The following is a 27554-nucleotide window of genomic DNA, read 5'->3' as shown; positions in this document are numbered from 1 at the left end:
GAATGTTGTGTTTAAATTAGGGTTATATAACACAAGTATAAATATGCACATATTCACTTGCATGTAGAAGGGTTATATATTCTGGGTGGCGTAGGGGAATATAGTCTTGATCAAAGTGAAATTGGTATTTTGGACACAGTCCCATTGCAGTAATAGTGTTGCATACCCGTACTATGGTGGGAATGGGTTGTGCATTACAGTGTTGGAAAGGGGGTTGTACACGCTACACCCACCCCCTGGAAGTTCGGAGATGTTAATGGTGATGAAATATATGTGGCTACAGGTAGAGTGAGGTGAGCTGTGCTTTCTAAAAGCATTCATTAGCAGTGCTTTCCTGTGTTCACTGCTCCTCTCAGCAGAGAGTCTAAATGGGGTATACAGTGTGTGGGCTAAGGCTAGGCTCAGCAAATAGTTTTTAATTGTCGAGGGCTTTCTGGCTTTCCTACTCTTTTAAGTTTCACCTTTTGATTTTGTTATATATAAAATTTACATTTCAAATAATAAATGAAGGATGATACGTAGAAAATGCGGTGCATGTTCTTTCCGCTTCAGGAATTTGATCAGTTTCAGCCCACAGCAAGATGAACGCTTGGGCTGGTCTGTGCTTCTTCAGATGCGCACACTGGCACTGTGCTTCCAGTCTGGCTCCTTTGTTCCCGGCTCGGTTGTAGGAGCGACCTGTCCCGGAGAGAGCCGGCAGCAGCTGTAGGGTTACTGAGCTTGTAATCGGCTTGCCCGTCATTTAACTTCCTGTTTTCAGTTGTCAGGAGGCGGAAGAAACGGAGAAAGAAGAAATACGAGTTGCGAGCGAAAAGTGCATCAAAGAAATACTGACATTATCAAGAGACATGGAGATCAAACTGGCCTAAGGAAGCTAGGCGGCGTGGGGGTTGCGTGTGCAGTTATCGGGGTAAAATAATTCTGCAGCGGAGGGGAGCAGTGAAATTAACCCGAGGCAGTAAGCACAGTCCGCTCAGCCAAACTTAAGTTTCAGGTCGACTCGATTGAGGCGCCACTCGAGGAAGCCAGAGAGCCATGGAGGCGGTGCAAATGAGGAACAACCCGCGCAGGTACAACCATTACAGTGTTCAGGGTTAACGCATATACCCGGGCAGAGAGGCAGCGTTAAACAAACCGCAGCGAGCAGGGGAAGATTAGTACTGGGTTTATAAATGGAGGGCTACAGACACACAAACAGGGAAACTCCTGCTTCGGGCTTATCCAAACTGAATCTTTTCTGTGAAACTGTGCGCATACTTTATAATTCCCCCTTTATTATGTGATGGGACTGTGTTTTAAATTATCCGCCTATACAAAGTTACACAAATCCAGCTGATGTTTTATATATTATACGAACCAACTTTAAATTTATTTCAAACCAAATACGGAAATTAAGTCACGTAGTGATATTTATTATATTTTATTGGTAGATGGGGATAACGCGTGCTGTTCCAGTACTGGCATCTTCTGTTGCAGGCTGTGTGTGTGTGTCTATGTATGTATGTATGTATATATATATATATATATAGATATATATATATATATATATATAGATATATGTATATATGTATGTGTATGAATAGTTCGGCTTGCATTTGTTCACGATCCGTGAGCTGGAGACTGTGTTGCCCCTTTTCCGAATAATGAGTGTTTTGCTTTCTTCCCGTGAGCTTGGCAGTGGTGGTTCTGCACACCGCCGAGCAGTAATCTCTGCAGAATGAACCCAGGAGGAGGGAGGTTAGTTATGCGTGCAGGCAGCAGCAGATCAATGACTGTGCCTTAGCATTTCCTCAGCCTGTCCTGAGGGCAGCTCTGTGTTACTGTCTGGTTTGCTTTGTCGGCGTGTCCTCGCTTGATTGCATTCTTTAACAGTGTGTGTACATGCATATATAGCTGACAGCAAGTAGATTTTAATTCTACTTGTTTGCACCAAGAAATTTTGAGCTTTGTTTCCTCAGACATGCATTGAAATGAATGAAGAATAACACATACTAAACAAAAAACCCTTCTTCTGAAGTATTTGATGAAATGACTTGACTGTAATCAAAGTAGACCCCCCCTTTACCTGAATGTCTGTTACCACTTCCTCTTACCTTGAGGCTCCCTTTTAGGGTTAGCTGCACTCTAGTGCAGAATTTGCGTATATTGAAATACTCTGTGAATCTGGCCCTTTTTTCATGCGTTATCCTGCATTGGCTGGCATTGTAGTTTATGGCTGCATGTTATTTTTACCAGTGGTCCCTGACTAAATCCTTGCTGTATCTAATCTGTGGCAGTTGCAGTGACATCTGGAGGGTGTGAAGGCAGATAGAGAAGCTCTGTGGTGATCGCTGTCGTATCTGCCTTTCCCAGTGTTGTGTGCTCACATGCCTTGGGTCAGTGCCAGGAGTGGCCCGTGTTATCAAGGGCTTGCAGGTCTCCGCAGAGCAGGAATAACAAAGAGCTCCCAACACAATGATCTGGATCTGCCAGGGACACTGTCATGAGTGGCGGGAATCTCAAAACTTTTTAAACATGGGGGTGCTGCACAAACCACTAACTGTGACAGTCCTCGTTTTCACAGGCAACTGAAGAAGCTGAGTGAGGACAGCTTAACTAAACAGCCAGAAGAAGTCTTCGATGTTTTGGAAAAGCTGGGAGAAGGGTAAGATCTGTTTACAGTGCAGGATTTCTAGTCAGACTGAAAGACAACTACTGTGCACATGCTCAGTTTTAATCCAGGATTCACTGTTCTCTATTGCTTTCTAACACTGTGCTGAAAAGGGCAGTATTAGTGCCTGGTGTGTTATATTTTATATATATATATTTATATATATATATATATATATATATATATATATATATATATATATATATATATATATATATATATATATATATATATATAGGAAATCAAGAGACCAGGGTTGAAGTGACACCTGTGCACTGTGAGTTGAAGTCTATTCATTGCAATGTGAAGCTGTAGAGCCCATTTCAGTGCTGCTTCAGTTCACTCCCCTGAAAGGGGAGGGGCCGTGTAACAAATGCTTTCACAGTCTCTTGCTCCTGGGTTCAGTAAAGACGGGGGCTTTTCTGTTACACAACACCATCTTAGTGTGCTGCAAAGTGAAACTGTCCTGCTCAGAGAATCAGCACTTTTACTGTTGAAGCCTCGTCCAGTTCATCACTAAACAGTTTAAACTCCACAACAATGTAATCAAGAACAGACTAAATATCCAGTGGAGAAAAGAAGAAGTGATATGAGAAATATTAAGGGAAGTGATCCTTCTTTTAGGTTCTGTGTTTGCGAGGCTCTCGTGGGTAAATATCTGTAATGTCATCAATCTCTTTTACAGAAAACCCTTTATATGCGCTCAAGGTTTGATTTGATTGATGCCCTGCAGAGATAAACTACAGCTGTCATTTTTCTAACACATTTTACAGCACAGAGGCAATGCTCTTGATTGCATTGGCCAGTTATCCATGGCTATCTTGGGAAATCTTCTAAGAATATGTTTTTTCAGTCCGGGGGATGATTCCTTGATAAAAATTGTTAAAAAAATACTTCAGAGGCTTATACTGCAGGTTGATCAAATCAACCCCATGGGTTTTCTTATTACAAGACAGGGGTTGAAATAAGACTCCTATTGCTTAGCATTTTCACCCATTCCACATTTTACTACTAGCCACAGTGTATAGGTAACAAGATCATTATTAAACTCCTGGTTGAACCCAGAATGGATCAGACTGCTATGTAAACAGGCTCTGTCATTGATCGCTTTCTCTCTCTCCCCTTCCCTCTCCCTCTCCCTATCTCTCCCCCCTCTCCCTCTCTCCACAGTGTTTGTATTGGTGTTTTTGTTCTCTTATATCAGTGAATCACCCCTAATCTGTATATCGATGGACTGTCTTATCTAATGTGCATTTCCTCTATGTCTAGGTCCTATGGCTGCGTGTTTAAAGCAAATTATAAAGAAACGGGTGAGATTGTAGCAATCAAGCAGGTTCCCGTGGAGTCAGACCTGCAGGAAATCATTAAGGAAATCTCTATAATGCAGCAATGTAACAGGTAAGCAGAGGCTCTGAAATCTCTATAATGCAGCAGCGTAACAGGGAAGCAGAGGCTCTGAAATCTCTATAATGCAGCAGCGTAACAGGGAAGCAGAGGCTCTGAAATCTCTATAATGCAGCAGCGCAACGGGGAAGCGGAGGCTCTGAAATCTCTATAATGCAGCAGCGTAACAGGGAAGCAAAGGCTCTGAAATCTCTATAATGCAGCAGCGCAACGGGGAAGCGGAGGCTCTGAAATCTCTATAATGCAGCAGCGTAACAGGGAAGCAAAGGCTCTGAAATCTCTATAATGCAGCAGCGCAACGGGGAAGCGGAGGCTCTGAAATCTCTATAATGCAGCAGTGCAGCGGGGAAGCGGAGGCTCTGAAATCTCTATAATGCAGCAGCGCAACGGGGAAGCGGAGGCTCTGAAATCTCTATAATGCAGCAGTGCAGCGGGGAAGCGGAGGCTCTGAAATCTCTATAATGCAGCAGGCAACGGGGAAGCGGAGGCTCTGAAATCTCTCTACAATGCAGCAGTGCAACGGGGAAGCGGAGGCTCTGAAATCTCTATAATGCAGCAGTGCAACGGGGAAGCGGAGGCTCTGAAATCTCTATAATGCAGCAGTGCAACGGGGAAGCGGAGGCTCTGAAATCTCTCTACAATGCAGCAGTGCAACGGGGAAGCAGAGGCTCTGAAATCTCTATAATGCAGCAGCGTAACGGGGAAGCAGAGGCTCTGAAATCTCTATAATGCAGCAGCGCAGCGGGGAAGCGGAGGCTCTGCTCTCATTACAGCAGCTGAAGAAGCTGAATAGTGATGCTGCAATCCTAGCAGACAGTAATGTGCACGTTTAGTATCCAGCCCCATGGGTTAGTGAAAGCTTATAAGAGGAGTATCGTTAGCCAGGCTAGTGGCTTGAACCTGTTATTACAGTACAAAGACTTGATTATACATGATTGTACACATTTTGTACAGTAGCAATTTGGAAGGAAATGCAAGTCAAACTTTGCCCAATATTATCTGACCATTAGACACAATGCTGATATTTGCATTGCACAGCCCCTTTGCAGATGTCAAGCTCATGCAAAGAATATAATATTAAAAAAATTATGATGATGATTGTTGTTGTGATGCTGTTCAGCATGTTGTTGTTGACGCTGCTGTTTTTAATGTAATCAAGCTGTGACTCTTCTTGTCCACGTTGCAGTCCTCATGTGGTGCGGTACTATGGAAGCTATTTTAAGAACACAGATTTGTGGATTGTTATGGAGTACTGTGGAGCAGGGTCTGTGTCGGACATAATCCGGCTAAGGAATAAAACGGTGAGTTCCTTTGTCCTGCTTGTGGTTCTGGGTTTGTTAACAGCTGGTGCAGTCTGGTATTAAGTGATTCGCAGTCGATGACACTGTCCTTCTAGGTTTCCGTTACTTTTCCTGGTGTTCGTACTTTGAACATTAACATGACATTCTTTATCTCAAGTTGACCGAAGAGGAGATCGCCACAATATTACAGTCGACTCTCAAAGGACTCGAATATCTGCACTTTATGAGAAAAATCCACAGAGATATCAAAGCTGGGAATATCCTGCTGAACACAGAGGGACATGCTAAACTGGCAGATTTCGGAGTGGCAGGTCAGCTAACGGTAGGTAGATCAAAGTGATCTCATGACATGCAGGTCTATTCTAACATGTTACTAAAACTTGCCCGTCCAACAACGCCTCGAAGAAGGCATTCAGTTTTCTGTCGATTTCGTTGGCTGGCACAAAACCTTCTCTTTTTCATGAGTGAAAACCTTCTTGTAAAGGGTGTGGAGCACTTGCGCTGTGCTGCGTGCTCCAAGTCAGTGACACGCTGTGTTTGTTTCCTAGGATACGATGGCTAAACGCAACACTGTGATTGGCACTCCGTTTTGGATGGCCCCAGAAGTCATTCAGGAGATCGGATATAATTGTGTCGCGGACATCTGGTCTCTGGGAATAACGACCATAGAGATGGCAGAAGGGAAACCTCCATACGCAGATATTCATCCGATGAGAGTAAGTTTATTCATTAGAAAGGAGGAGGTCCCTTCACGAGTTTTCAGGGTGGCGTTAATCAGAAATATGTTTCTTTAAACGCATTAAAAGGTTTTGTGGTTCTGTCACAGATGCTGAGCCAGGTTTGTGCAAAGTAGCCCGACCGGACCAGTGCTGGATCTTAGTACTTGTGATTTCTGTCTCTGCAGGGGAAGCGGTGACTCCTATTTTTCACTGGCTAGCCCCTCTCTGAGCCAGTGCTTGAACCACATGCAGCGTACAGACTTGCTCAAAGAGGTTGCTTCAGAGACGTGGGATTTTATTGTGTGGGACCCCCACACCCGGCCAGGCTGTTAGCAGGACTGGTTTGTGTCATGAAAAGGGGGTGTGGGTAGGCAGTATCATGCTATCATTGTGTGTGTGTGTTTGCAGTTGGTCATGTTCAATGCTTTGTTTTAACAGGCGATTTTCATGATTCCTACAAACCCTCCTCCTACATTTAGGAATCCGGAAGCGTGGTCTGATAGCATGAATGATTTTGTGAAGCAGTGCCTTGTGAAGAATCCTGAAAACAGAGCCACAGCCACACAGCTGCTGCAGGTCAGACTGAGAACACAGTGCAATACAATACAATGCAATAGAGCTGCTGCAGGTCAAACTGAGAACACAATACAATAAAGCTGCTGCAGGCCACACTGAGAATACAATACAAAACAATACAATACAATAGAGCTGCTGCAGGTCACACTTACAATGCAGTCTGCGTTTATATAGCACTCTTCACCCTGAGCATCCCTGGGCGCTTTACATTTCTGTTGTATTTTTGAATTGCGTATTCTCAATGAACCGACTGACCAGCGTTTACCTTTGCAAGCAATTCATTAACAGGTTATATAATGCATTCAAATCCAAGCGTAAGACAGTACTTCAAGAAGCTTCTGCAGCTTTATGGTTCCAGTCACACTGATTGCTTTGTGTTTCCTCCTAGCACCCCTTTATAAAGAGTGCCAAACCCATCACGATTCTCCGAGATCTGATCAATGATTCCATAGAGATCAAAATAAAACAGGATGCTCAGCTCCGGGAGCAGGACCAAGACGATGAAGAGAACTCTGTGAGTACTGGAATTCTTCTTGTGTCCAGGAGAATAGGACGGGCCGTGTTGGGAGACACCAGCTATGCTCACGTCGTCCTTTATTTTACATTGTTTTGCAATAGTTCAGAGCACTGCAGTTTTCAAAAGCTAGTTGTGTGCCGACTCTAACACAGGCCAGCTACAGCTGCATCTCTGGTTGCAGTGGTTACGCAGCAAGGGCTGGGACTGAGTGCACTGTATATGAGAGCAGTGCAGTGTACATTCCCAGGCTGTAAGTGAGGTACCTCTCCCCTCACAGGATGAAGAGGAGGTGGACTCAGGCACCATGGTGAGAGCGAGCTCGGGGAGCTCGGGGAACTCGGACACGATGCGAGCGGCCGGCACACCGAACGAGGGATCCAACACCATGATCCAGCACGACGGCACCATGGAGTCCCGCATGGGCACCATGGTGATCAACGCTGAGGAGCAGGAGGGGGAGGAGGAGGGGGAGGCAGGCACCATGAAGAGTACGTAGCAGTGCACGCTCGTTCCTTTATTTCTCTTCTTTCTTTCTCTTTCATTTTTATATATTGAATCCATGTGCCGTTAAAATAGGGCTCCGATCTTAAACCTGAAGAGTTTAAACATTGCCCAGGGTAAACCCTGAACATGTGTGTGTTCCTTAATTCCTTCATCCCATCATTGGTGCACTGCCTCTATTGTAGACCTTGAAGATATGGAAGATATCCACAAGGTGGCCTCAGAGCCACACCTAATTAAACGCAGCTGTTTCTCTGGGAGCCGTGACTCCAGCAGAGGGAGTAAGATAATTTAACACTAGCAGGACCTGTGCACATCGCATTTCATCACAGCATACCGATCCTACAGGCTATTGGTAGAATACCTCTAAAAATCGGATCCTTTTATTGTTCCAGGCAGGTGTGTTAAATCATTTATAATACAGTGGAAGATCACATATCCGATCATCACATAACCGCCCTGATCAATTAACATCCCTGCTAAATAAATCAATATTACAAGTAGGCTATGAGAGTAATGGCATTAGCAGCAAAGGCAGCTTCAGCGATGGAAACAGAAAGAAAGCGTTCTAGCAATCAGCCTTTAGGAGCGTTCCTCTTTGAGAGAGGCGGGCTGTGTGCGTGTGTCAGTCAGCTGCATGCAGCAGTGACGTTTCAATACACCAGTCGAGAAAGCTTTTTTCTTTTTTTTTTGTGCAATGTGTTTATATGATGGAGCACACGCTTTCAGGTGTTGGCAGCGTGTTGCTGTAGATTTTAAATGCATTTGAATTAAACAAAGCAAGCTTCATAAACCCAATGCTTACAGACCGCTTGTTTAAAATAACCGAAGCAATCTTCAATCCGAGCTGCTTATTGGCTGTTGGCAATACCAAAAAAGAGCGCAAAGTACCCTGACACAGATTTTAAGAAAGCAGAACCAGGCAGCGACTTCTAGAGTTAAGAAAGAAGCCATGAGTTGCAGGTTACTGTACATTTACTGTTTGTTTTGTATTTTTTTGGTGTGGCAGTGATTGTAAGAAATCCTTGTAGCAATGTTCTGTGAAGAAGACCAGTGTTTTCAGGAATGTACTTCATTTAAAGCACATCGCTGCAGCTGTCTGTTTTGTAACATGCAGGCGCAGTATGAGAAACACAAGATAATGTTACAAAACTTCTGCAAACTCTTATCATGAGTCCGGGTGAGTTAATATGCAGAAGGAGCTTTGTGTGTGTGTGTGTGTGCGTGCGTGTGTGCGTGCGTGCGTGCGTGCGTGCGTGCGCGCGTGTGTGTGTAAACCTCCCTACAGACAGTTGTCCTCGGGGAAGTCTTCTTGGATTGCACAGCTTTATACTCTTGTGTGCAAAGCATAACCAATTACACTAAAGTTATTTCACTAGGCTTTCTCCATTTGAATGTCACGTGTGTTCGTTTGAAGCAGTGTTTTACATGCCTGCATTTGTGTTTATTTTTTACTCTTAAAAGACAGCTGCTGACCTTTAAGCGATTATATTGTTTTCTAAACAAATCCCTAAAAATCCAGGCTCTCCTAAGTGAAGGCACTGGCCAGCAGGTGGTGCTGTGTGCTCTCTTGACAATTGCTCTCAAAGATAGATGACTTGCTATATATGAAGAGACACACGTTTTTGAAAGTGTTTCCTGATCCTGTTAAGTACAATGAAGCAGATTTCATGTTTGGTGTTTCCTTGCACGGCTCACCTTGAGGCGGCTGTGTCTCTTGTAATTCATACCATGTCTTCTCCTGTGAGTTTAGAACAAATCTGTGCTGTGTTGCCAGGGTTAGTGTTAGTGAAGTCTTAACCAGGGGACTGGCCAGGCACCCAGACTGCCGTAGCAGATCCTGTCAACAGCTCCATCCAGAGGCAGATTAGTGTTGCTGTGTGACTCTGTGCGGGACAGTAAGAGCTGTGAAAGTAATATAACGTAATCGCTGTGCGTTGGTAATCTTTATTGAATGCTGTGCAGATGCTAAACATTAATTACAGATGTTAATGAAGCTTTTCAAATTGGCATATTTAATGATTAGTTTCACTGATGCTTTGATAAAACAGCCCTTTCTAATGTCTGTGTATAAAAATATCACAGTTAAGAAATATGCATGTGTATGCTTTTGTCTATAATGATTTAATGTTTTCTGATAATCGAAAACGCATGCATTTCATTTAGACAGCCTCTTTCCCTGCAAGGTGCAAATAGTCGAGACAGTAAAACTGTCTTGAAGTGCTCTGGAATTGAAGGTTTCTGCAGGCTGTTTTGAAGGAAATTGCTCCTAATATTTCAAAGTGGAAGCCTTTATCTTCAGGAGGTAATGGAAAAGGGTTCCAGCCCGGTGACCACACTGAAGATCAGTTTTTCTGACAGCATTATGATGTACAACAAGCACCTGCAAAAAACTGAGGCAGGATCAGTTGGGTTGGTGGAAAGCTGCTGGGCTCTCTGTGGTGTGCAGCAATGTCTTCTGTAGGCTTGGTTGAAGCAGATTCAAACCCAGCTCCGCAGAGCTGGAATGGCACAAGAGGCTATTGAATTAGCCCGCTGATCCACTGGCTCTGATTATCCAATTCTAAGCAGATCTGTGAGTTCTGTAATGTGTTGTTCAGTTTGTCCAGGTTTTCGATCTGTGTGTAAACGATGCTCTCCTCTCCCCTGGGGAGCCTCTTGATCAGTTCCTGCTCCAGATTATATTGTGACAGGGAAAGGGCTGCAGTGACACAGGGCCAGTGTGAGTGAGTGGCAGGGGCTCGGCCTGCTGGTTGCTGAATACACAGGGCCATGCTACAGTGAATGGCATCAATGGCTGCAGGACTGAAATGCTAAGGAGATGTTGAGGCTTCATTGAGAAGCCTGCAGCTCTGTCTTTCTCTGCCGTTTGGAACATTTATTGTTTTCACACTTGTTTCTGATTTACTGTTTTTCTTTTTTTCTTTCCTGTTGCATTCTGTTGACTGTGACATTTCTGTAGGGTCATCCACATGGGGTATTGATTCCTGCCGCAGGTCTTCAACTTGAACATTTCTTAGTGTTTTTTTTCTCGTCTCTCTGTCTGTAGCGTTGTTTTTCTTTTTTTTTGTGAGATTGTTGTGCTTTCTATTAAGAGTACATGAGAATTCAGAGATCTTTTAGTGCGTGAAACTCTCGCTTGCTGCCGACGCACCAGACAAGAGACTTCCAGAAGTGGCAGCTTTTTAATAAAACAAGCCTCAATACCGTTCAACAAGAAACGTTTGCAGAAACTGTGCAGCTCTGCTGTTATCAACAAATGAAAGCCCCCAAATACTAACCTTTCCAAAACCAAGTCAATTTGCCATTTGGTTTTGTAAACACTGGGGATACAGAATTAACAGTAGCTGGAGTACAGGTATTATAAAAACAGGCTTGTCTTTGTTAAAGGGGCATTTGCATTGTGGTTTTTGTATTAGGTTTTAAACAACAGAAGTCAATCTGAATTATTTTTCATTTCCTTTAATGCAGGGAGAGACGAGACCATGCAGCCTGCCAAGCCCTCCTTCCTGGAGTACTTTGAGCAGAAGGAGAAAGAGATCCAAGCCAACAGCCACAGCAACAACAGCGATCGCAGCAACAGCTCTTCAGGGGGCTGGAAAGTACCCCCAGAGGGAGACTTTGAAAATGTAAGTGACTTTATTATATTGAGTGAAACCTGAACATTGTCCACTGAGTTCCTGGGACAAGACAGGTATAGCACACTCATGAATATTTATACATTGTAAAGCCACATGCATATTTTATATTGAGAGCAGTCTCAACGAGACAAGTACACACAAGGGGAATGAAAACTGTACATTTCCATTTTAAAATATTACATTCAAAATGAATACTTTTTCACATCAGAGGTGCGTATACACATATACCAGACTGTTCAAGTTTAAATTATACATTTCATTTACAGTTGACTTAGAATGCAAATAATGCAGCACAGTCCCAGTTAAAAATGATTATTCTTCAAATGTCTGTAGAGTGAAGATAAAAAGCTCCTCTAGTGTGTTTTCCAGACATGCTGGGTTCGAGTTTAGCATGCATCAGTCTTTTCTGTGAAAGTGTGGCGCTGGGAATGGAACAGAGCACCAAGAGACTTCCTGTCACACATTTGTTGGAGGGCGTGTTCACGAACTTTAGCAATGCTCTACATTTCTTGAAATAAACCTCATTGTTTCTTGGAAAATGCAGGGGACTCGAACGCAAAATAAATATCTAATAAAATCATTTGATAACAGATGGCTGTGTGATTGTTAGTAGCTTGCTTGTAAGTCGCGTGTTGCATACAGTGAGAACATGCAGGACCCAATGTATTACTCTGAGTCTTGTGGAGTACTGGCAGGCTGGACTTGGATCCTGGGATCCGGTTGAAAAGCACTGGTGGACCACCTTCTGCACATTGTAGGGCTGCGTCACATTCACGCCTTTCATTGCGCTTAGCAAAATGTACGCTGCTGGTGCTTAAGGCATTCGATCAATGCAAGCAGCACTCCCTACTGGGTTTCAAAGTAGTTCAGTAATGCCCACGGCTATTGATCGCATTGTTCTAGGAGGAATAAGCTGCCAAATGCGACATTAAGTGAGGTTGTGAGGCATCTATAAAGGTCTGCTGTGTTCAGTGCTGTTCTGTTTCCTAGCCTGTGAGAACAGTCTGTGTTGAAGGGCAGGTTGTTCACAAGCTGGAATTCAGATTAATAATGCTGTAACGTACAGAAAGCGCAGGTCATTTGCAAGTTGGGATTCAGATGTATTTCTGTTGACGTTTTGATTTTTGATTTTTGGCAGTAGAGGTTTCACATGTAGTTTGAATCAGCTGAGGTTTGTTTGCGTCTGGCCGTAGAGGTTTCACATGTAGTTTGAATCAGCTGAGGTTTGTTTGCGTCTGGCAGTAGAGGTTTCACATGTAGTTTGAATCAGCTGAGGTTTGTTTGCGTCTGGCAGTGTGCCCCCCAAGTAACAGTAACCCTGCACACCATTGCCTTTGTATTTGTGCTTTCCCGTGAGGGTCCAGCCTCCTGGACAGAGTGTTCGGTTTGAGCATGGGTTCTGTCTGTACAGATGCTTCAGTCCGCTCTGTGCTTCTGCCTGCTTTGAAACCCAGAAACGCCCTTCATTTAGCAGGTAATGTAAACGTCCACTCTGCAGTGAACAGGAAGATAGGGATAAAGTAGTACTAAAAAAAAAACATACCTTGTTAATGGTGCCTCCGAGAGGAATGCATTGTGAAAAATAAAATAATAACAAAATAAAAAGAAGCTGTGCAATCAAACTGCAATAACGTTGTCCAGAGAGGGTTTTGAAAGGTAGTGTTCGGGACAGGCCAGACAGCTGACAGTAACACAAGCACAAATAAAACATGACTTCCAAGCTGACTGCCAGGGACGATCGTGTCTAACTTGCATCACGCTGACAAACCCTGACCTGCACACTGCCACATGTCATAATACCACTGCCCTTAAAACTGATTGAAGAAATACCAGATACCAGGATCCACGCTGTTCTTTTATATTAAAAAAAGAAGTGTTAATCTTTTGTTTCGTTATTGTGGCGTTTATCAAAGCTGTTGAACGGGAGCAGCGTTGTTCTGATACATGGTCTCTCCGCTCCCATCTCGGTGTGTCTGTGTTTCTTAGACTGTGCTTTTGAAGTGTGGATGTATACAGCTTCTCTTTGAGCTTTCAGTAAAATAGTCCAAGTACCAGAACGTGCTATCAAAGCCTGAATATCTAAACATTTTCATTCGTCTCATTCAGGGATTGATATTCCCTCAGACCCAGGTGGAGCTGGGTTAACGTTGCGCTGTACCTCCAGGTAACACATGACTCCTAGCATGGATGCATTCATTGAGTGGATCTTTGTGTCCGAATATCATTTATAAAGTGCTAATTTTGATCCGTGCATGTTTCACGTTATTGAATAATGGCAGGCCTGTTAGGAATGAGTAAGGATTTGTATTTGATGTGCTTGTCGTGGTCTCTCATCGAGATTCAGAGGAGCAGGGGCTGGAATGGACTGTCATACTTTATTGGCAGTTGATATATTCTGCGTTACCTCAGCCTGTATCTGTCCAGAGATTTGACAGCTGCTGTATTCTGACTTTTTAGCTTGTTTTTCAAGGTGAGCTGGTTTGAGGGGAGCGTCTCCTTGAATTTGAAATCCAAACCCCTGGCTTGTGTTTCCTCACGGGCGGGAGAGAGGGTGCGTCGCGACCTTGCAGGAGACTCTGGTGAGCTTGAGTCATCGGAGTACATCTTCACTGTTTCACAAGTCTGCCGTTCGAGTGACTCTTATCAGGGTTGCATGATGGGGGGGTCTTCAGCGATGAATAATCCCGCGTTCAGAAAGCATAGACCTTAATGAAGGGCAATAGTGTGCAATCAGATAAGAGTATACTTCTCAAACGCTGAAGGAAGATACATTTTTACTTTGAGTGAGTTGAGAGAGAAGCACTTGGTTTCAGTGATGAGGAGGACACACACACAGAGTTTTTGATGTTCTTGGTTTCGAATGAGGAGACAGGGTGCTTTAACATATTGCAGTGCATTGTGCTGCGCTGATTTCAATGCCAGCTTTATATAGCCCTACATTCTACAGTGGAAATTCTGGATATAAATTAGAAGTCAGGTGAGTACCTGGGTATCAGTCCAGTTTTACAGGGCTGGAGTGCCTGGGTATCAGTCCAGTTTTACAGGGCTGGAGTGCCTGGGTATCAGTCCAGTTTTACAGGGCTGGAGTGCCTGGGTATCAGTCCAGTTTTACAGGGCTGGAGTGCCTGGGTATCAGTCCAGTTTTACAGGGCTGGGGTACCTGGGTATCAGTCCAGTTTTACAGGGCTGGGGTACCTGGGTATCAGTCCAGTTTTACAGGGCTAGAGTGCCTGGGTATCAGTCCAGTTTTACAGGGCTAGAGTGCCTGGGTATCAGTCCAGTTTTACAGGGCTGGAGTGCCTGGGTATCAGTCCAGTTTTACAGGGCTGGAGTGCCTGGGTATCAGTCCAGTTTTACAGGGCTGGGGTACCTGGGTATCAGTCCAGTTTTACAGGGCTGGGGTACCTGGGTATCAGTCCAGTTTTACAGGGCTGGGGTACCTGGCTGTACCTGGGTACAGTGCTTGTCGTTGCAGGCTCAGTGATTGTAATGAACTGCTTTTTGTGTGTAAGGACTGCAGTGTTGGTGGAGCCGCTCCCCTGTTGAAAAGCCTGTTATTTTGCTGCTTGTGATTATTATAAGGCATCTGTCACTGCGTGCCTGGAAACCTTCACTGTGGCAATGGGATTGTTTGTCTCGCTCACCATAGAAGCAGCAGCAGCCCCTGGATTAATAAAAGAAAAACCGCCAACAGGGAATCGCTGGTGTACGAAAACAGCTTTACTTGTATGTAAATTCACAATGATAAGTCGTGCATTATTCATATAGTGTGAGTGTGTGTGTTTTGTTATTTTACATAATTAGTTCATGAAGTTGCATTGAATATCAATTTAAGAACATAACAATAAATATGGAAACCAAACCGATTTGAGTGTTGAATTGTAAATCTAAAAAAAACATTCTGTACAGGCAAATGAGGCCGGTGTCTTCAGGGATGGGAATAAGACTCCCGCTAAACAGCAGTTTGATCCATTCCTGGTTTTACTATGAGTTTACCAAGACACACCTAAGCTTGTTACCCATACACTGGGTCCAGTCAAGCTTGTCTTATGCAATAGGAGTCTTATTGTCTGTCGTGTTTGAGCCACACGTCAGCAGGTCAAACCCGTAGTGGGATCCCTGGCAGTGAGTGTGTTGTGCTTGCAGATGAGAAGCTGGACGGTGGAGGAACTGGAGACCAGGCTGACCTCCCTCGACCCGATGATGGAGCAGGAAATCGAGGAGATCCGGCAGAAGTACCAGGCGAAGAGGCAGCCCATCCTCGACGCCATCGACGCCAAGAAACGCAGGCAGAAGAACTTCTGAGCACTCGCTCAGGAGGACAGCCTTCATACATACACACACACACACACACACACACACACACACACACACACATATATAATATAAAACCGGGGGGGAGCAAGTTGTTCAACAAGTGTGGAAAGATTCTCTTGTATCCTAAGTCAAGGATTCTCTAGTAAGAGACGTCGTTCTGCGTGGTAAAGAATTTGGACCAGTCTTCAAAACTAGTGCAGCACAAAGAATAGGACCAGTTCTTAACCTTTGTGTTTTGCTTTTAAAGGGGGAGAGGGGGAGGGGGGGAGCAATATGGATCGTTCTTGATAGCGGGTTGTAAACAATATGCAAAAAAGTGACTGTGAACTTACTGGTTGCCTTTTCGTTTAGTTTTTTGGGGCATTCTACATGTGTGTCTTTTTGTGTTAGTTTTTTTCTGTAAACATTTTGAAACTGCTGTTTCTTACTCCCAGGAATAATCCTCATACATGTTTCTTTGTTCATGTGTGTTTCATCGATGCAGCTGCTAGTATAGCATGGTAATCCGTGGACTCGCACCACAGGGGAAGCACTTGCATTAGTGGAGCTTTTAAACTGTTTGTTTTAACACCCACAGTGGGTCGCTCACAACAGAGCTGGGGGTAGATTTAGTGTTCTGGGGTCTGTGTGTGTGTGTGTGTGTGTGTGTGTCTCTGTCTGTCTGTGTGTGTGTGTGTGTGTGTGTGTGTGTGTGTGTGTGTGTGTGTGTGTGTGTGTGTGTGTGTGTTCAAACTGAGCCTGCCAACTTCGCATCTCTGCCAACTTCGCATCTCCAGTTATTGGTGTTATTTTTAAAGTGTTGCAATAGATGCAAGTTTGGGGATAGCCAGACGCAATGTAAGAAAAGCACACACTGGTAGATTGTTCATCAGTCTGTGGCTTGATTAGCACTGAAGCCGTTTCATTTACTTTTCTGTGGTCCTGTCCAGCTTCAAAGGGGTTAAGCTGTCTTTCTCTTCGGCAGTTGACGCAGGTTTAAACCGGCAGTTTATAAATATATTCTTTATAAGATAATAGTGATCCGCTGGGAGGCTGCTGCAGAGAGATGGATCTCATTTGTGGGTTCCTGTGTTTCTGAAGTGCTTTTGCCTCGGAAGGTTTTTTAAGTGGACAGGGCAGTAATTGAAAAAGCAACAAAGACTAATGTAGGTCTGGACTGCTGTGCTTGGTTGATTGTTAAAACTGTCCAAAGGGGTTGTTGGGATCACACAGAACAGTAGATCTGGAAACAAAGGAGCACTTCTTATTTACTGATTTATTATTAAAGGTATCAGAACCTTTGCATACAAGAGCCCCAGAGAGGTGATGGAGTCAGACCTTGAGCTGCTCTTTGTATCGTGCTGTTCGTTAGGAGGGTTGCTGTATTTGTGTGTGGTGGTTTTTCACCGTAAACAGGCTTGTTTTCGTGAGCTGTATTCGGTATTATGGGTTTGTATTTACAGATTACACGTTGAGTCTCTCTTTCTCCACTGTCGGCTCCAGCCTGAACTCTGAACTATGCAACATGTGTCAAACTGCCTTGCACAACCCTGATTAGGTGTTTTGTGGTGCAAAAGCTTACTTTTCAATTGCCCTGACTTCTGTAAAATATCTTTCGGGATTTATCTCTTGTTTTCCTCCAAAGGGGTCTTCACTGTGGACTGTGTGCAGCCGTTACATCCGAGAAATAGCATGAAGCCCCAAACTTGAAGCAGCCCCCCACTTATCTGTGGGCTATGTTTCTCAGAATGTGAAAAAGGGAATAAAGGCAGCCTGGAGCGGCTGTCCTTCGTTAGGAGGGCGCGCTGACACTTCAAGGAGGGGGCTTCTCTTCAGAGCAGCTGCTCCTGGCTGTGATTCAGCTCAGGGTACCACTTCAGGGTTTTTCATTTTCTATCAAGTTCTAAAATAGAAACATTTCTTTTCTAAAGTGTCTTTTTTTTGCATGGTACCTGGTGTGGCTCTGCATACGACTCTGTTCACTGCTCTGTGATTTACTGAAACTGAAACTTTGTTTCAGACTTGCAGAATTGTTGAGCTCCTTGAGGTCTGGATTCCTAGCACTGCCAGTCTGCCGTTTCATCTTGCTAGGAACCCCTAACCTTCTCAAAAAGTGAAGTGTTCTTAATTCACTCTGATTGTTACGTTTGTTGACTTACTTTTCTGTTTCTTTTGTAACCCCCTTGCAGTGTTACTGGTGCTAGCTGTAAATATTCTACTTCTTCATTACTGCTGTATTTGTGTAAAATACAGTGTCATTAGATTGTGTATATGTGTGAAATAGCAATAGAGTCTGCAGCCTTTTCAGAGGGACAAGTTAATAACAGCAGTTCTGTCTGAACCTTTATACAGTCTAATTTACTATTTCCCCCAGATCTTTGACATAACATTGAATTCAACGTTTATACTTGAGTGTATTTCGTAAAAGCTTCAACACCAGGTCCAGTTAGAAGCGCTACTGAAATACATACGTTTGTGTTATTCACGAGATTGTTAATGTTATTTATGGATAAACCTTGTTAATAATAATTACAAGTATACCTGAAAGAAGCAATGGAGTCACGCCAGGCTGGTTAGAAAGTCAATGCTCTATCTTTTTTTTTTGTTTTCAAGGTTAAGGAAAATCTCAAAGCGGTACATAATGTTTGATGTGTCCTTGTTGCCTTCTTAAATTACTGGCGGATCGTTTCATTATTCCTTTATTAGCTGAAGCAGTCGGGTGCATGAATTTTTAATGGAAACGCATCCGATAGCAAACCTCTCCCTGGAGAGCCTGCCTGTTTAAGTCTCCCTGAACTGTTCTCAAGAGTCTCGCTTTGTTGCAGCAGTAGAGCCCGTGTGCACATGACCTGGCTTTTGATTGTGTGGCGCTGGCGGTAATAAATATTTCCTGCCCTGTGTGTTCCCTTTCACTGCCTCTAGCCAGGGCTCTGTCTGGTATTGGCTGCGAAAGGCAGGAGCAGTGTTTGTGTTTGTCACTGTTAATCAAGTGGACAATGTGACCCCTTTTAATACAGATTATTGCAGTGTAGGGGGTGTATCGGAGTAAGTATCTCTTCCACAGCGTTTCCTCTTCATTCCTGTATCGAACCTTCTCGGGGAAACGCCAGCAGCACAAACGCATTGAAGGTTTTCAGAAAACAATTCAGTACGATTGTTCTGCTCAAGATACGGTCATTTTTTTATACAGGTTGTTTTAATTGTAACCGCTGTATTTGTCATTGAAATGTATATACTTACAGGACTGTGTTTAAAATGATGTGTATTTTCTTCTCAAATTAGCGTTCTTGCGTGTGGATTGTGTGTTTTTTTTAAGAATGTATTTTCTTACAGCACTGAATAATAAAATAATAATAATAACAAAAAAAACACTTGGTGTCGTACTTGAGTCTTTGTATAACCCTTTAATACCACCGGTGTGTCTGTCTGTCTGTCTGTCTGTCTCTCTCTCCTCTCCTCTCCAGTCTGTCTCATCCTGCTGTCCGGTGGGTCGTCTGTCACAGAGCAGTCTGTCAAACAGATCTCCTCTGTCTCTCGCTCTAGTCTGTCTGTCTCTCTCTCTCTCTCCTCTGTCTGTCTCTGCTCTCCTGTCTGTCTCTCCCTCTCTCTCTGTCTGTCTTGCTCTCCTGTCTGTCTCTCCCTCTCTACTCTGTCTGTCTCACTCTCCTGTCTGTCTCTCTCTCCCTCTCTCCTCTGTCTTCTCTCTCCTGTCTGTCTCTCGCTCCCGTCTGTCTGTCTCTCTCTCCCTCTCCTCTGTCTGTCTCACTCTCTGTCTGTCTCTCTCTCCCTCTCTCCCTCTGTCTTCTCTCTCCTCTGTCTCTCTCTCCAGTCTGTCTCACTCTCTGTCTGTCTCTCTCCTCTGTCTGTCTTGCTCTCCTGTCTGTCTCTCCCTCTCTACTCTGTCTGTCTCGCTCTCCTGTCTGTCTCTCTCTCCCTCTCTCTGTCTCTCTCTTCTGTGTCCTCTCTGCTCTGCTCCCTCTCCTCTGTCTCCTCTGTCTTCTACTCTGCAGTGTCTTCTCTCTTACTCTGTCTCTCTTCTCCAGTTTACTCAGCGAGGAACGCTTCCAAAGCTTCTCCCTTCCTCTGTCTGTCTCGCTCTCCTCTGTCCCGAGCTCGACTCTCTCCTCTGAGGTCTCTCCCTCTCTACTCTGTCTGTCTCTCTCCTCCTGTCTCTCTCTCCTCTCTCCTCTGTCTCTCTCTCTCTCCAGTCTGTCTCTCTCTCTCCTCTGTCTCTCGCTCCAGTCTGTCTGTCTCTCTCTCCCTCTCCTCTGTCTGTCTCGCTCTCCTGTCTGTCCCTCTCTCCTCTGTCTTCTCTCTCCTCTGGAGAGAAGTTGACAGAGAGCGCTGGTCGACAGACAGAGAGAGCAGGAGACGAGAAGACTATCCTCGTCAAAAGAGCTCACGACATGACTGTCTGTTCTCGTATCTCCCTATCCTCTGGACTCTGGAGAACCTGTCAGTCCTGAGTCACTCTAGAGCGAAGGAGAGGAGTCATCTTCTCGGTGTCTGTCTCGCCGCTCCTGGGAGTCCGCTCTTTCTCTGTCTGTAACTAAGGACAGAGCGCGGGGGGACGTGCTCTCAGGAGAGGAGAGGAGGAGTTTGTCAGTCTCTCTCCGAGAGGACTGTGTCTGTTCTCTCGAAGGTCTGTCTCTCTCTCAGGACAGTCTGTCTCTCTCTATCCCTCTCTCTCGCTGGGTTGACGAAGTCTGCTCTCTCCCTTCTTCTGAGTCTGAGACAGTCTCTCCTCTGTCTCGCTCTCTCTCCCTCTCTCTCTGTCTTCTCTGATCCTCTGTCTGTCTCAAGTCTGTCTGTCTCTGCTCTCTCCTCTCTCTGTCTCTCTCTGTCTTCTGTCTCTCTGCAGGTGTGTCTGTTCTGCTGTACTTCTCTGTCTTCTCTCTGATGCTCTGTCTCTGTCTCAGTCTCTCCTCTGTCTTCTCTCTCCTCTGTCTCCACTGTCAGATTCACTGTGTTTAGCTCCCACAGTGACTTTCTCAAGTTAGCAGAGTCCAAGCAAGTGCCACGTATGGTGCTCGTATTTAGCTGATCAGGTGCATTGTAGAATTCACTGCATTGAGAAACCTCGTCAGAACGAGCACCTGATCAATTATTAGAAATGCAGCCCGGAAGAAACGTTTGACGTGTTTGTCTCCATTTCACCAAAGTAGGACTCGCCATGTATGTGCACCCTGCTGGCTTCCATTACTAAATAAACTTCATGGGGAAGGGCTTTTCATTATGATCCTTCTCAAATCCAGCCTGGTCTCCCATCGCTCCCGTTACTGTGCAAGCAAACCCTTCCATTAGCTAATCGGAATGATCCTCAAACGAGCTGTCCAATGCCAGCTCCTGCAAAGAGAAACGAAGTGTGAATTTGGCCCTCCAAACCCTCCTGGATAGGAGCCGGCTCCCTCACTGTGCTGATTTCAATTACAGACCAGTAAACTCTGCAGACGTGGTTCCTGTGGGACGTGTCCTGTCAGCAGCTGCCTCCACGCCCTTGCTTGATTATTATTACTTTATTTATTTCTTAGAAGATGCCCTTACCCAGGGTGACCTACAGTTGTATATACAGATTCACATATGTTTAATTGATGCAGGTGTGTGTGTTAAGAGCAAGATACAACATACAATGACTTCATTAATAATAACATTTGAGTTACATTTTCATAGAGCAGAAAAAAGGAGACAACAGACAAATGAAGCAAGAAATACATTACAAACCCGCCACTGCTATTGTGCATGTTCTGTACACATTAAGTGCATTTATCTTGGGTACTTGGAAGACTTAAAACATTTTACAAAGCATTCATAAATCCCACTTAATAAATGTGGCTGGAATGGAGTACAGTGTGGACCTTGATTGGTGGACAAGTCAATTATTCACTGTGTTTAACTGATGCAGGTGTGTGTGTTCAGTGCTGTACAGATTCACTGTGTTTAACTGATGCAGGTGTGTGTGTTCAGTGCTGTACAGATTCACTGTGTTTAGCTGATGCAGGTGTGTGTGTGTTCAGTGCTGTACAGATTCACTGTGTTTAACTGATGCAGGTGTGTGTGTTCAGTGCTGTACAGATTCACTGTGTTTAGCTGATGCAGGTGTGTGTGTTCAGTGCTGTACAGATTCACTGTGTTTAACTGATGCAGGTGTGTGTGTTCAGTGCTGTACAGATTCACTGTGTTTAACTGATGCAGGTGTGTGTGTTCAGTGCTGTACAGATTTACTGTGTTTAACTGATGCAGGTGTGTGTGTTCAGTGCTGTACAGATTCACTGTGTTTAGCTGATGCAGGTGTGTGTGTTCAGTGCTGTACAGATTCACTGTGTTTAGCTGATGCAGGTGTGTGTGTTCAGTGCTGTACAGATTCACTGTGTTTAACTGATGCGTGTGTGTGTTCAGTGCTGTACAGATTCACTGTGTTTAACTGATGCAGGTGTGTGTGTTCAGTGCTGTACAGATTCACTGTGTTTAGCTGATGCAGGTGTGTGTGTTCAGTGCTGTACAGATTCACTGTGTTTAGCTGATGCAGGTGTGTGTGTTCAGTGCTGTACAGATTCACTGTGTTTAGCTGATGCAGGTGTGTGCGTTCAGTGCTGTACAGATTCACTCTGTTTAACTGATGCAGGTGTGTGCGTTCAGTGCTGTACAGATTCACTCTGTTTAACTGATGCAGGTGTGTGCGTTCAGTGCTGTACAGATTCACTCTGTTTAACTGATGCAGGTGTGTGTGTTCAGTGCTGTACAGATTCACTGTGTTTAGCTGATGCAGGTGTGTGTGTTCAGTGCTGTACAGATTCACTGTGTTTAGCTGATGCAGGTGTGTGTGTTCAGTGCTGTACAGATTCACTGTGTTTAACTGATGCAGGTGTGTGTGTTCAGTGCTGTACAGATTCACTGTGTTTAGCTGATGCAGGTGTGTGTGTTCAGTGTGCAGAGGCTCGGGCTGTCAGTGGGTTGCTGTCCAAAGCGTGGCTGCATACTGTTTATTATTTGTTTAAAAATCATTTGCTTTGCGTTATTTTTGTTAATTAGAAGTGCTAGTAGCATCACTTTTTCAACAACTCTGATTTCCAGCTTTTATTGTGATCGCTGGCACCTAACCATTACAGGCTGTATTCACAACGGGAATCCGCTGGACTGCAAAGCATTTACTGGTACACTAACTCTTCATGAATAGCACTCTAGAAATATATTTGCGTCTAGGAACAGTCCTACTGCATTATATAAGGAATACGTTCTATGAAGCAGCAGTAAGTGCCACTTCTAAAAACGGAGCTCTGTTTCAATGAGATGTAGTTCAATGAACCCTCAGAGTTGAAGGGTTGTTTATTTAAAAGCTTTTCTCGAAAGGCTGTTTTTGAAAAGTTCCTAGTTGGGTTCTTCTTCCTCCCCTGGCATGACTGATGGAAACGCTGCATTCGTATCACTGAAGAGTTCAACAGGTAAACCTGGAGAGTGCTCTGTACTGCCATTGGGTGGAACCTTGCCCTCCACACAGAAACAAAAACACAGCAAAGAGCTGCATCCTCTGCTTCTCTACCAGGGGATGAGGAGGCACGGCAACTTCTGTTCCTGTTTTATAATATAACATGATGAGTAACATGAGTACAGGAATACCAGATTGCAGGACTGCCGTCTGCAGCGCTGCTGTGGAGAGACAATCCCTCCCTGCGTTTTCACAGGTGTGAATGTGTTTCATTGTTCTCATTGCCCGCTGGGCGTTATTTCAGCAGGATAATTATCTGTCTCTGTCCCACTTCTCTGGCACATCTGCACCTGCTTTATTAACTAATGTAGTGCAGTTCAAACAGAACCAGTTATTGAAAGAAATAGTGAAAGACTGTTACTGTAGATCTGATTTACACTTCGACACAGCTCTTAACTGAGAAGCAGGTGGGGGGTCCTTCCACTCACCCCTTTCTTTAAAATCCTTTCAAATAACACAGAGCTCACACTGTTCTGGGAAACAGAAACAACATTCAAAGATAATCAAAGCTCCAGAGCAGCAGCTTTGCCACAGTGGCGACGCGGTCGGACAGCAGATTACAGAAGTATGTGCCAGTAGCTGTAGTGTGTGCGTAAAAGCCCTTAAAATATTTCAAACAAAATGCAAAATCTGTCCTTCTCAGCGACAATGAAAGGAAGCAGCAGAGAAAGCATTTACTGAACATACTGTAGGGCTGCATGTCCCAGCTATAAGAGTCACGCTTCGCTTTCACCAGAGGATTCTGAGCTGATGCACGGGGAGGTCTGGGCAATGCAATTTTGGACTCTGGGAGGGTAGCGAACGGAGCCGCTGCTGCTGCCGCTAGGGGGGAGGGGAGGCAGCCTCTTTCCTGCTCCTCCCCCAGTCGACCCCCTCCTCCACCTCCTTCTCCTCCTCCAGTTCCTGGCTCTCCATCTCCTCCACCTCTCCCTCCCCCGGCTTCAGCGGCTTCCTGTGCCCGTTCCTCACGGAGGCCTCCAGGGCCTTCTGCTTGCGGTAGAAGTGGGAGAACTTGTTGAAGATGATGGTGATGGGCAGCGCCACCACCAGGATGCCCCCCAGGATACAACCCGAGGCGGCCAGCTTGCCGGCGATGGTGACCGGCACCACGTCTCCGTAGCCTACCGTGGTCATGCTGACCGTGCCCCACCACCAGCATGCTGGGATGGTATCCAGACCCACCTCCTCTTCATACTCCGCAGTGTATGCCATGCCAGAGAACACCGACACGCCCACTGCCAGGTACAGCAGCAAGCTCCCCACCTCCCGGTAACTGTGCTGTAAAAAAACAACACCAGCATCATCAGCACACTCTCACACACACTCACTCACATGCACACACACAAACACACACACACACACACACACACACCGACTGACCTTAACTGATGACATGATGCCAAAGCAAAGGCAATATATACTCTCGTTACATTGTTTCATACAGTAGATTAATACCTGCAGCTGGGCTTGGCTTGAACTCTCGTTACATTGTTTAATACAGTAGATTAATACCTGCAGCTGGGCTTGGCATGCACTCTCGTTACATTGTTTCATACAGTAGATTAATACCTGCAGCTGGGCTTGGCTTGAACTCTCGTTACATTGTTTCATACAGTAGATTAATACCTGCAGCTGGGCTTGGCTTGAACTCTCGTTACATTGTTTAATACAGTAGATTAATACCTGCAGCTGGGCTTGGCTTGAACTCTCGTTACATTGTTTAATACAGTAGATTAATACCTGCAGCTGGGCTTGGCTTGAACTCTCGTTACATTGTTTAATACAGTAGATTAATACCTGCAGCTGGGCTTGGCTTGCGCTCTCGTTACATTGTTTAATACAGTAGATTAATACCTGCAGCTGGGCTTGGCTTGAACTCTCGTTACATTGTTTAATACAGTAGATTAATACCTGCAGCTGGGCTTGGCTTGAACTCTCGTTACATTGTTTCATACAGTAGATTAATACCTGCAGCTGGGCTTGGCTTGAACTCTCGTTACATTGTTTCATACAGTAGATTAATACCTGCAGCTGGGCTTGGCTTGAACTCTCGTTACATTGTTTCATACAGTAGATTAATACCTGCAGCTGGGCTTGGCTTGAACTCTCGTTACATTGTTTAATACAGTAGATTAATACCTGCAGCTGGGCTTGGCTTGAACTCTCGTTACATTGTTTAATACAGTAGATTAATACCTGCAGCTGGGCTTGGCTTGAACTCTCGTTACATTGTTTCATACAGTAGATTAATACCTGCAGCTGGGCTTGGCTTGAACTCTCGTTACATTGTTTAATACAGTAGATTAATACCTGCAGCTGGGCTTGGCATGCACTCTTGTTACATTGTTTCATACAGTAGATTAATACCTGCAGCTGGGCTTGGCTTGAACTCTCGTTACATTGTTTCATACAGTAGATTAATACCTGCAGCTGGGCTTGGCTTGAACTCTCGTTACATTGTTTAATACAGTAGATTAATACCTGCAGCTGGGCTTGGCTTGAACTCTCGTTACATTGTTTCATACAGTAGATTAATACCTGCAGCTGGGCTTGGCTTGAACTCTCGTTACATTGTTTCATACAGTAGATTAATACCTGCAGCTGGGCTTGGCTTGAACTCTCGTTACATTGTTTAATACAGTAGATTAATACCTGCAGCTGGGCTTGGCATGCACTCTTGTTACATTGTTAATAATAAAGAGTTGTTTTTACCCATTATGGATTGGTTTACTACACTGACGTAGGCTGGGAGATGATAATGATTGTCTGCTTGACTAAAAAAAAAAAAATCTTCCTGACTGAAAAATCAGTGTAACTTTAGAACTAGTGAGATCCAGTAACGGTCAGAAAGCCTCATGCCAGGAGTATGTAGCCCCAGTCATGAGCACAGTCTGTGTAGTCTAGAAATACTTCTATTCTGTATAAAGCAGGTGGGGGGGGTTGTCATTTATTTTCATTCATTTTAAGTGCACTGAGACAATGTAACAGCCACTACCTCATTGCCAATGATTCCACTTTGAGTGGGTGCATGTAATGTGATTAAGCCAACAGACCTTAGGGGCATTGAAAAGAAAACAGGTTTAATACAAACTCCAGCAAAGTTTTTACAGAGACAGTTAAAGTAAAAAACAGCAAGAACAAAGTCAACAGCCTGGCTCGCATTACCTTTAATGTCGCTCCCAGCGACCTCAGTCCAGTGGAGTGCCTCGCCAGCTTTAACACCCTGAATATTCTCATGAGCCGTAACACCTGGACCAGTTTCCCCAGGTTTCCCAGTTTCCCAGAGTCGCCCCCCACACTCAGGTCAAAGAGCAAGGTGAAGTAGATAGGAAGCACGGACACCAGGTCAATCTGGTTAAGAGGATTCAGAAAGAACTTCTTCCTGTTTGGTGCCAGGATCATGCGGGCCAAGACCTCAAAGCTGAACCAGCTGACACAGAAATACTCTAGGATCTGAAGTGTGCGGTCATCCAGTACGGTCCCGTCCTCGTCAAACACCTGGTACTCGGGGAGGCTGTTGATGCACATGGTGGCTATCGAGGTGAGCACCACGCTGATGGAGATGAAGCTGAACAGCTTGCTGGGGATGGAATACCCGGGGTTCTCCAAAGTCAACCACAGGCACTTGCGGACAGCTCCGCAGTGCATGTCCCGGAACAGCAGGATGTCCTTCGTCAGGTCCGAGATCTCGTCAACAGAGGTGTCTATGCTGCTCACGTCGCTTTCCTCGTCCCAGCTCTTGTCCCGATTCTCCAGCTTGCGGTCCTGGTAGCGATAGCTGCAGCAGCTGTCCAGGAAGAACTCGTTGATCCCCCAGTACTCGATCTCCTGGCAGAAGGAGAAGACGCACAGGTCCTCCATGATGTGAAGCTTCCCTGTCTGGTAGAAGTGGAGCACGTAGGGAAAGAGCCCGGGGTTCCGGTCGAAGTAGAACTCCTGCTCCTTCACGTCGTAGTCATCGCAGATCTGCAGGATGGACTCCTCAGAGTCGCAGGACAGCAGCCGGCCCAACCTGGTGTCCGGGAACTTCTTGAGGGTGCTGGAACAGAGGCTCCTCTTCAGGCCTCCCACGTTGATGTTGAGGAGGTGATCCTCGGAGTGAGGATCCCACATGGGGAGGGTTTCATTGACCATGGTCACCGCATCCACTGGAGGAGCTCTATCAGGACACATCAACAAGACGGGTCATTTATTACCGCTCTGATGAAGACTAAAGAATCCAGGAACTGATCTGCAGAATGATAAAAATGCATTTATTCTTTAAATATGTACTTTATTGGTGCCTGTCAGGTGGCTTTTCACTTTTTAACTAACGGCTTTGTACTTGAAGGAGTAAAGAACTATGGTTACACATCTGGTGGCAGCATCTCCTTAGCTACAAGCCCAGGGAGTGAATTCAGATCTTCTGGCACCTAGTCTTGAGAGAAGGTCGAAAGTGGTGAAAGTGAGTGTTTGTGTTTTAATTC

The 27554-nt window shown here is 44.9% G+C and overlaps 2 protein-coding genes across 2 annotated transcripts; one reads left to right on the top strand and one right to left on the bottom strand.

Moving 5' to 3' along the window:
• Positions 1-713: 713 nt before the first annotated feature.
• LOC121297674 (serine/threonine-protein kinase 4-like) lies at positions 714-15700 on the top strand. Its single transcript, XM_041224110.1, has 11 exons — positions 714-1070; positions 2564-2644; positions 3920-4048; positions 5241-5355; positions 5513-5677; positions 5904-6071; positions 6513-6650; positions 7039-7164; positions 7445-7655; positions 11140-11297; positions 15456-15700. Exons 1-11 carry the CDS (start codon positions 1036-1038, stop codon positions 15612-15614), a joined length of 1485 nt encoding a protein of 494 aa, XP_041080044.1. The 5' UTR covers positions 714-1035; the 3' UTR covers positions 15615-15700.
• An 8210-nt stretch (positions 15701-23910) lies between these two features.
• On the bottom strand, positions 23911-27294 carry LOC121297945 (potassium voltage-gated channel subfamily S member 1-like). The gene is made up of 2 exons (XM_041224578.1): positions 26254-27294; positions 23911-24366 (listed from the first exon to the last, which is right to left on the bottom strand). Exons 1-2 carry the CDS (start codon positions 27259-27261, stop codon positions 23911-23913), a joined length of 1464 nt encoding a protein of 487 aa, XP_041080512.1. The 5' UTR covers positions 27262-27294.
• Positions 27295-27554: the final 260 nt, after the last annotated feature.

This window comes from Polyodon spathula, chromosome 23, assembly GCF_017654505.1.
Source record: "Polyodon spathula isolate WHYD16114869_AA chromosome 23, ASM1765450v1, whole genome shotgun sequence".
NCBI lineage: Eukaryota > Metazoa > Chordata > Actinopteri > Acipenseriformes > Polyodontidae > Polyodon > Polyodon spathula.
This window is presented reverse-complemented; position numbering and strand designations above follow the sequence as displayed.

What these genes read in the sequence shown, in the direction of transcription:
- LOC121297674 (XM_041224110.1), top strand. Translation starts at nt 1,036, where the DNA reads ATGGAGGCGGTGCAAATGAGGAACAACCCGCGCAG. An exon ending in CAGCCACACAGCTGCTGCAG is followed by an intron (nt 6,651 to 7,038) that starts GTCAGACTGAGA and finishes GTTTCCTCCTAG; the next exon opens with CACCCCTTTATAAAGAGTGC. An exon ending in AAGACGATGAAGAGAACTCT is followed by an intron (nt 7,165 to 7,444) that starts GTGAGTACTGGA and finishes CTCCCCTCACAG; the next exon opens with GATGAAGAGGAGGTGGACTC.
- LOC121297945 (XM_041224578.1), bottom strand. Translation starts at nt 27,261, where the DNA reads ATGTGTCCTGATAGAGCTCCTCCAGTGGATGCGGTGACCATGGTCAAT. An exon ending in CGCTGGGAGCGACATTAAAG is followed by an intron (nt 24,367 to 26,253) that starts GTAATGCGAGCC and finishes GTTTTTTTACAG; the next exon opens with CACAGTTACCGGGAGGTGGG.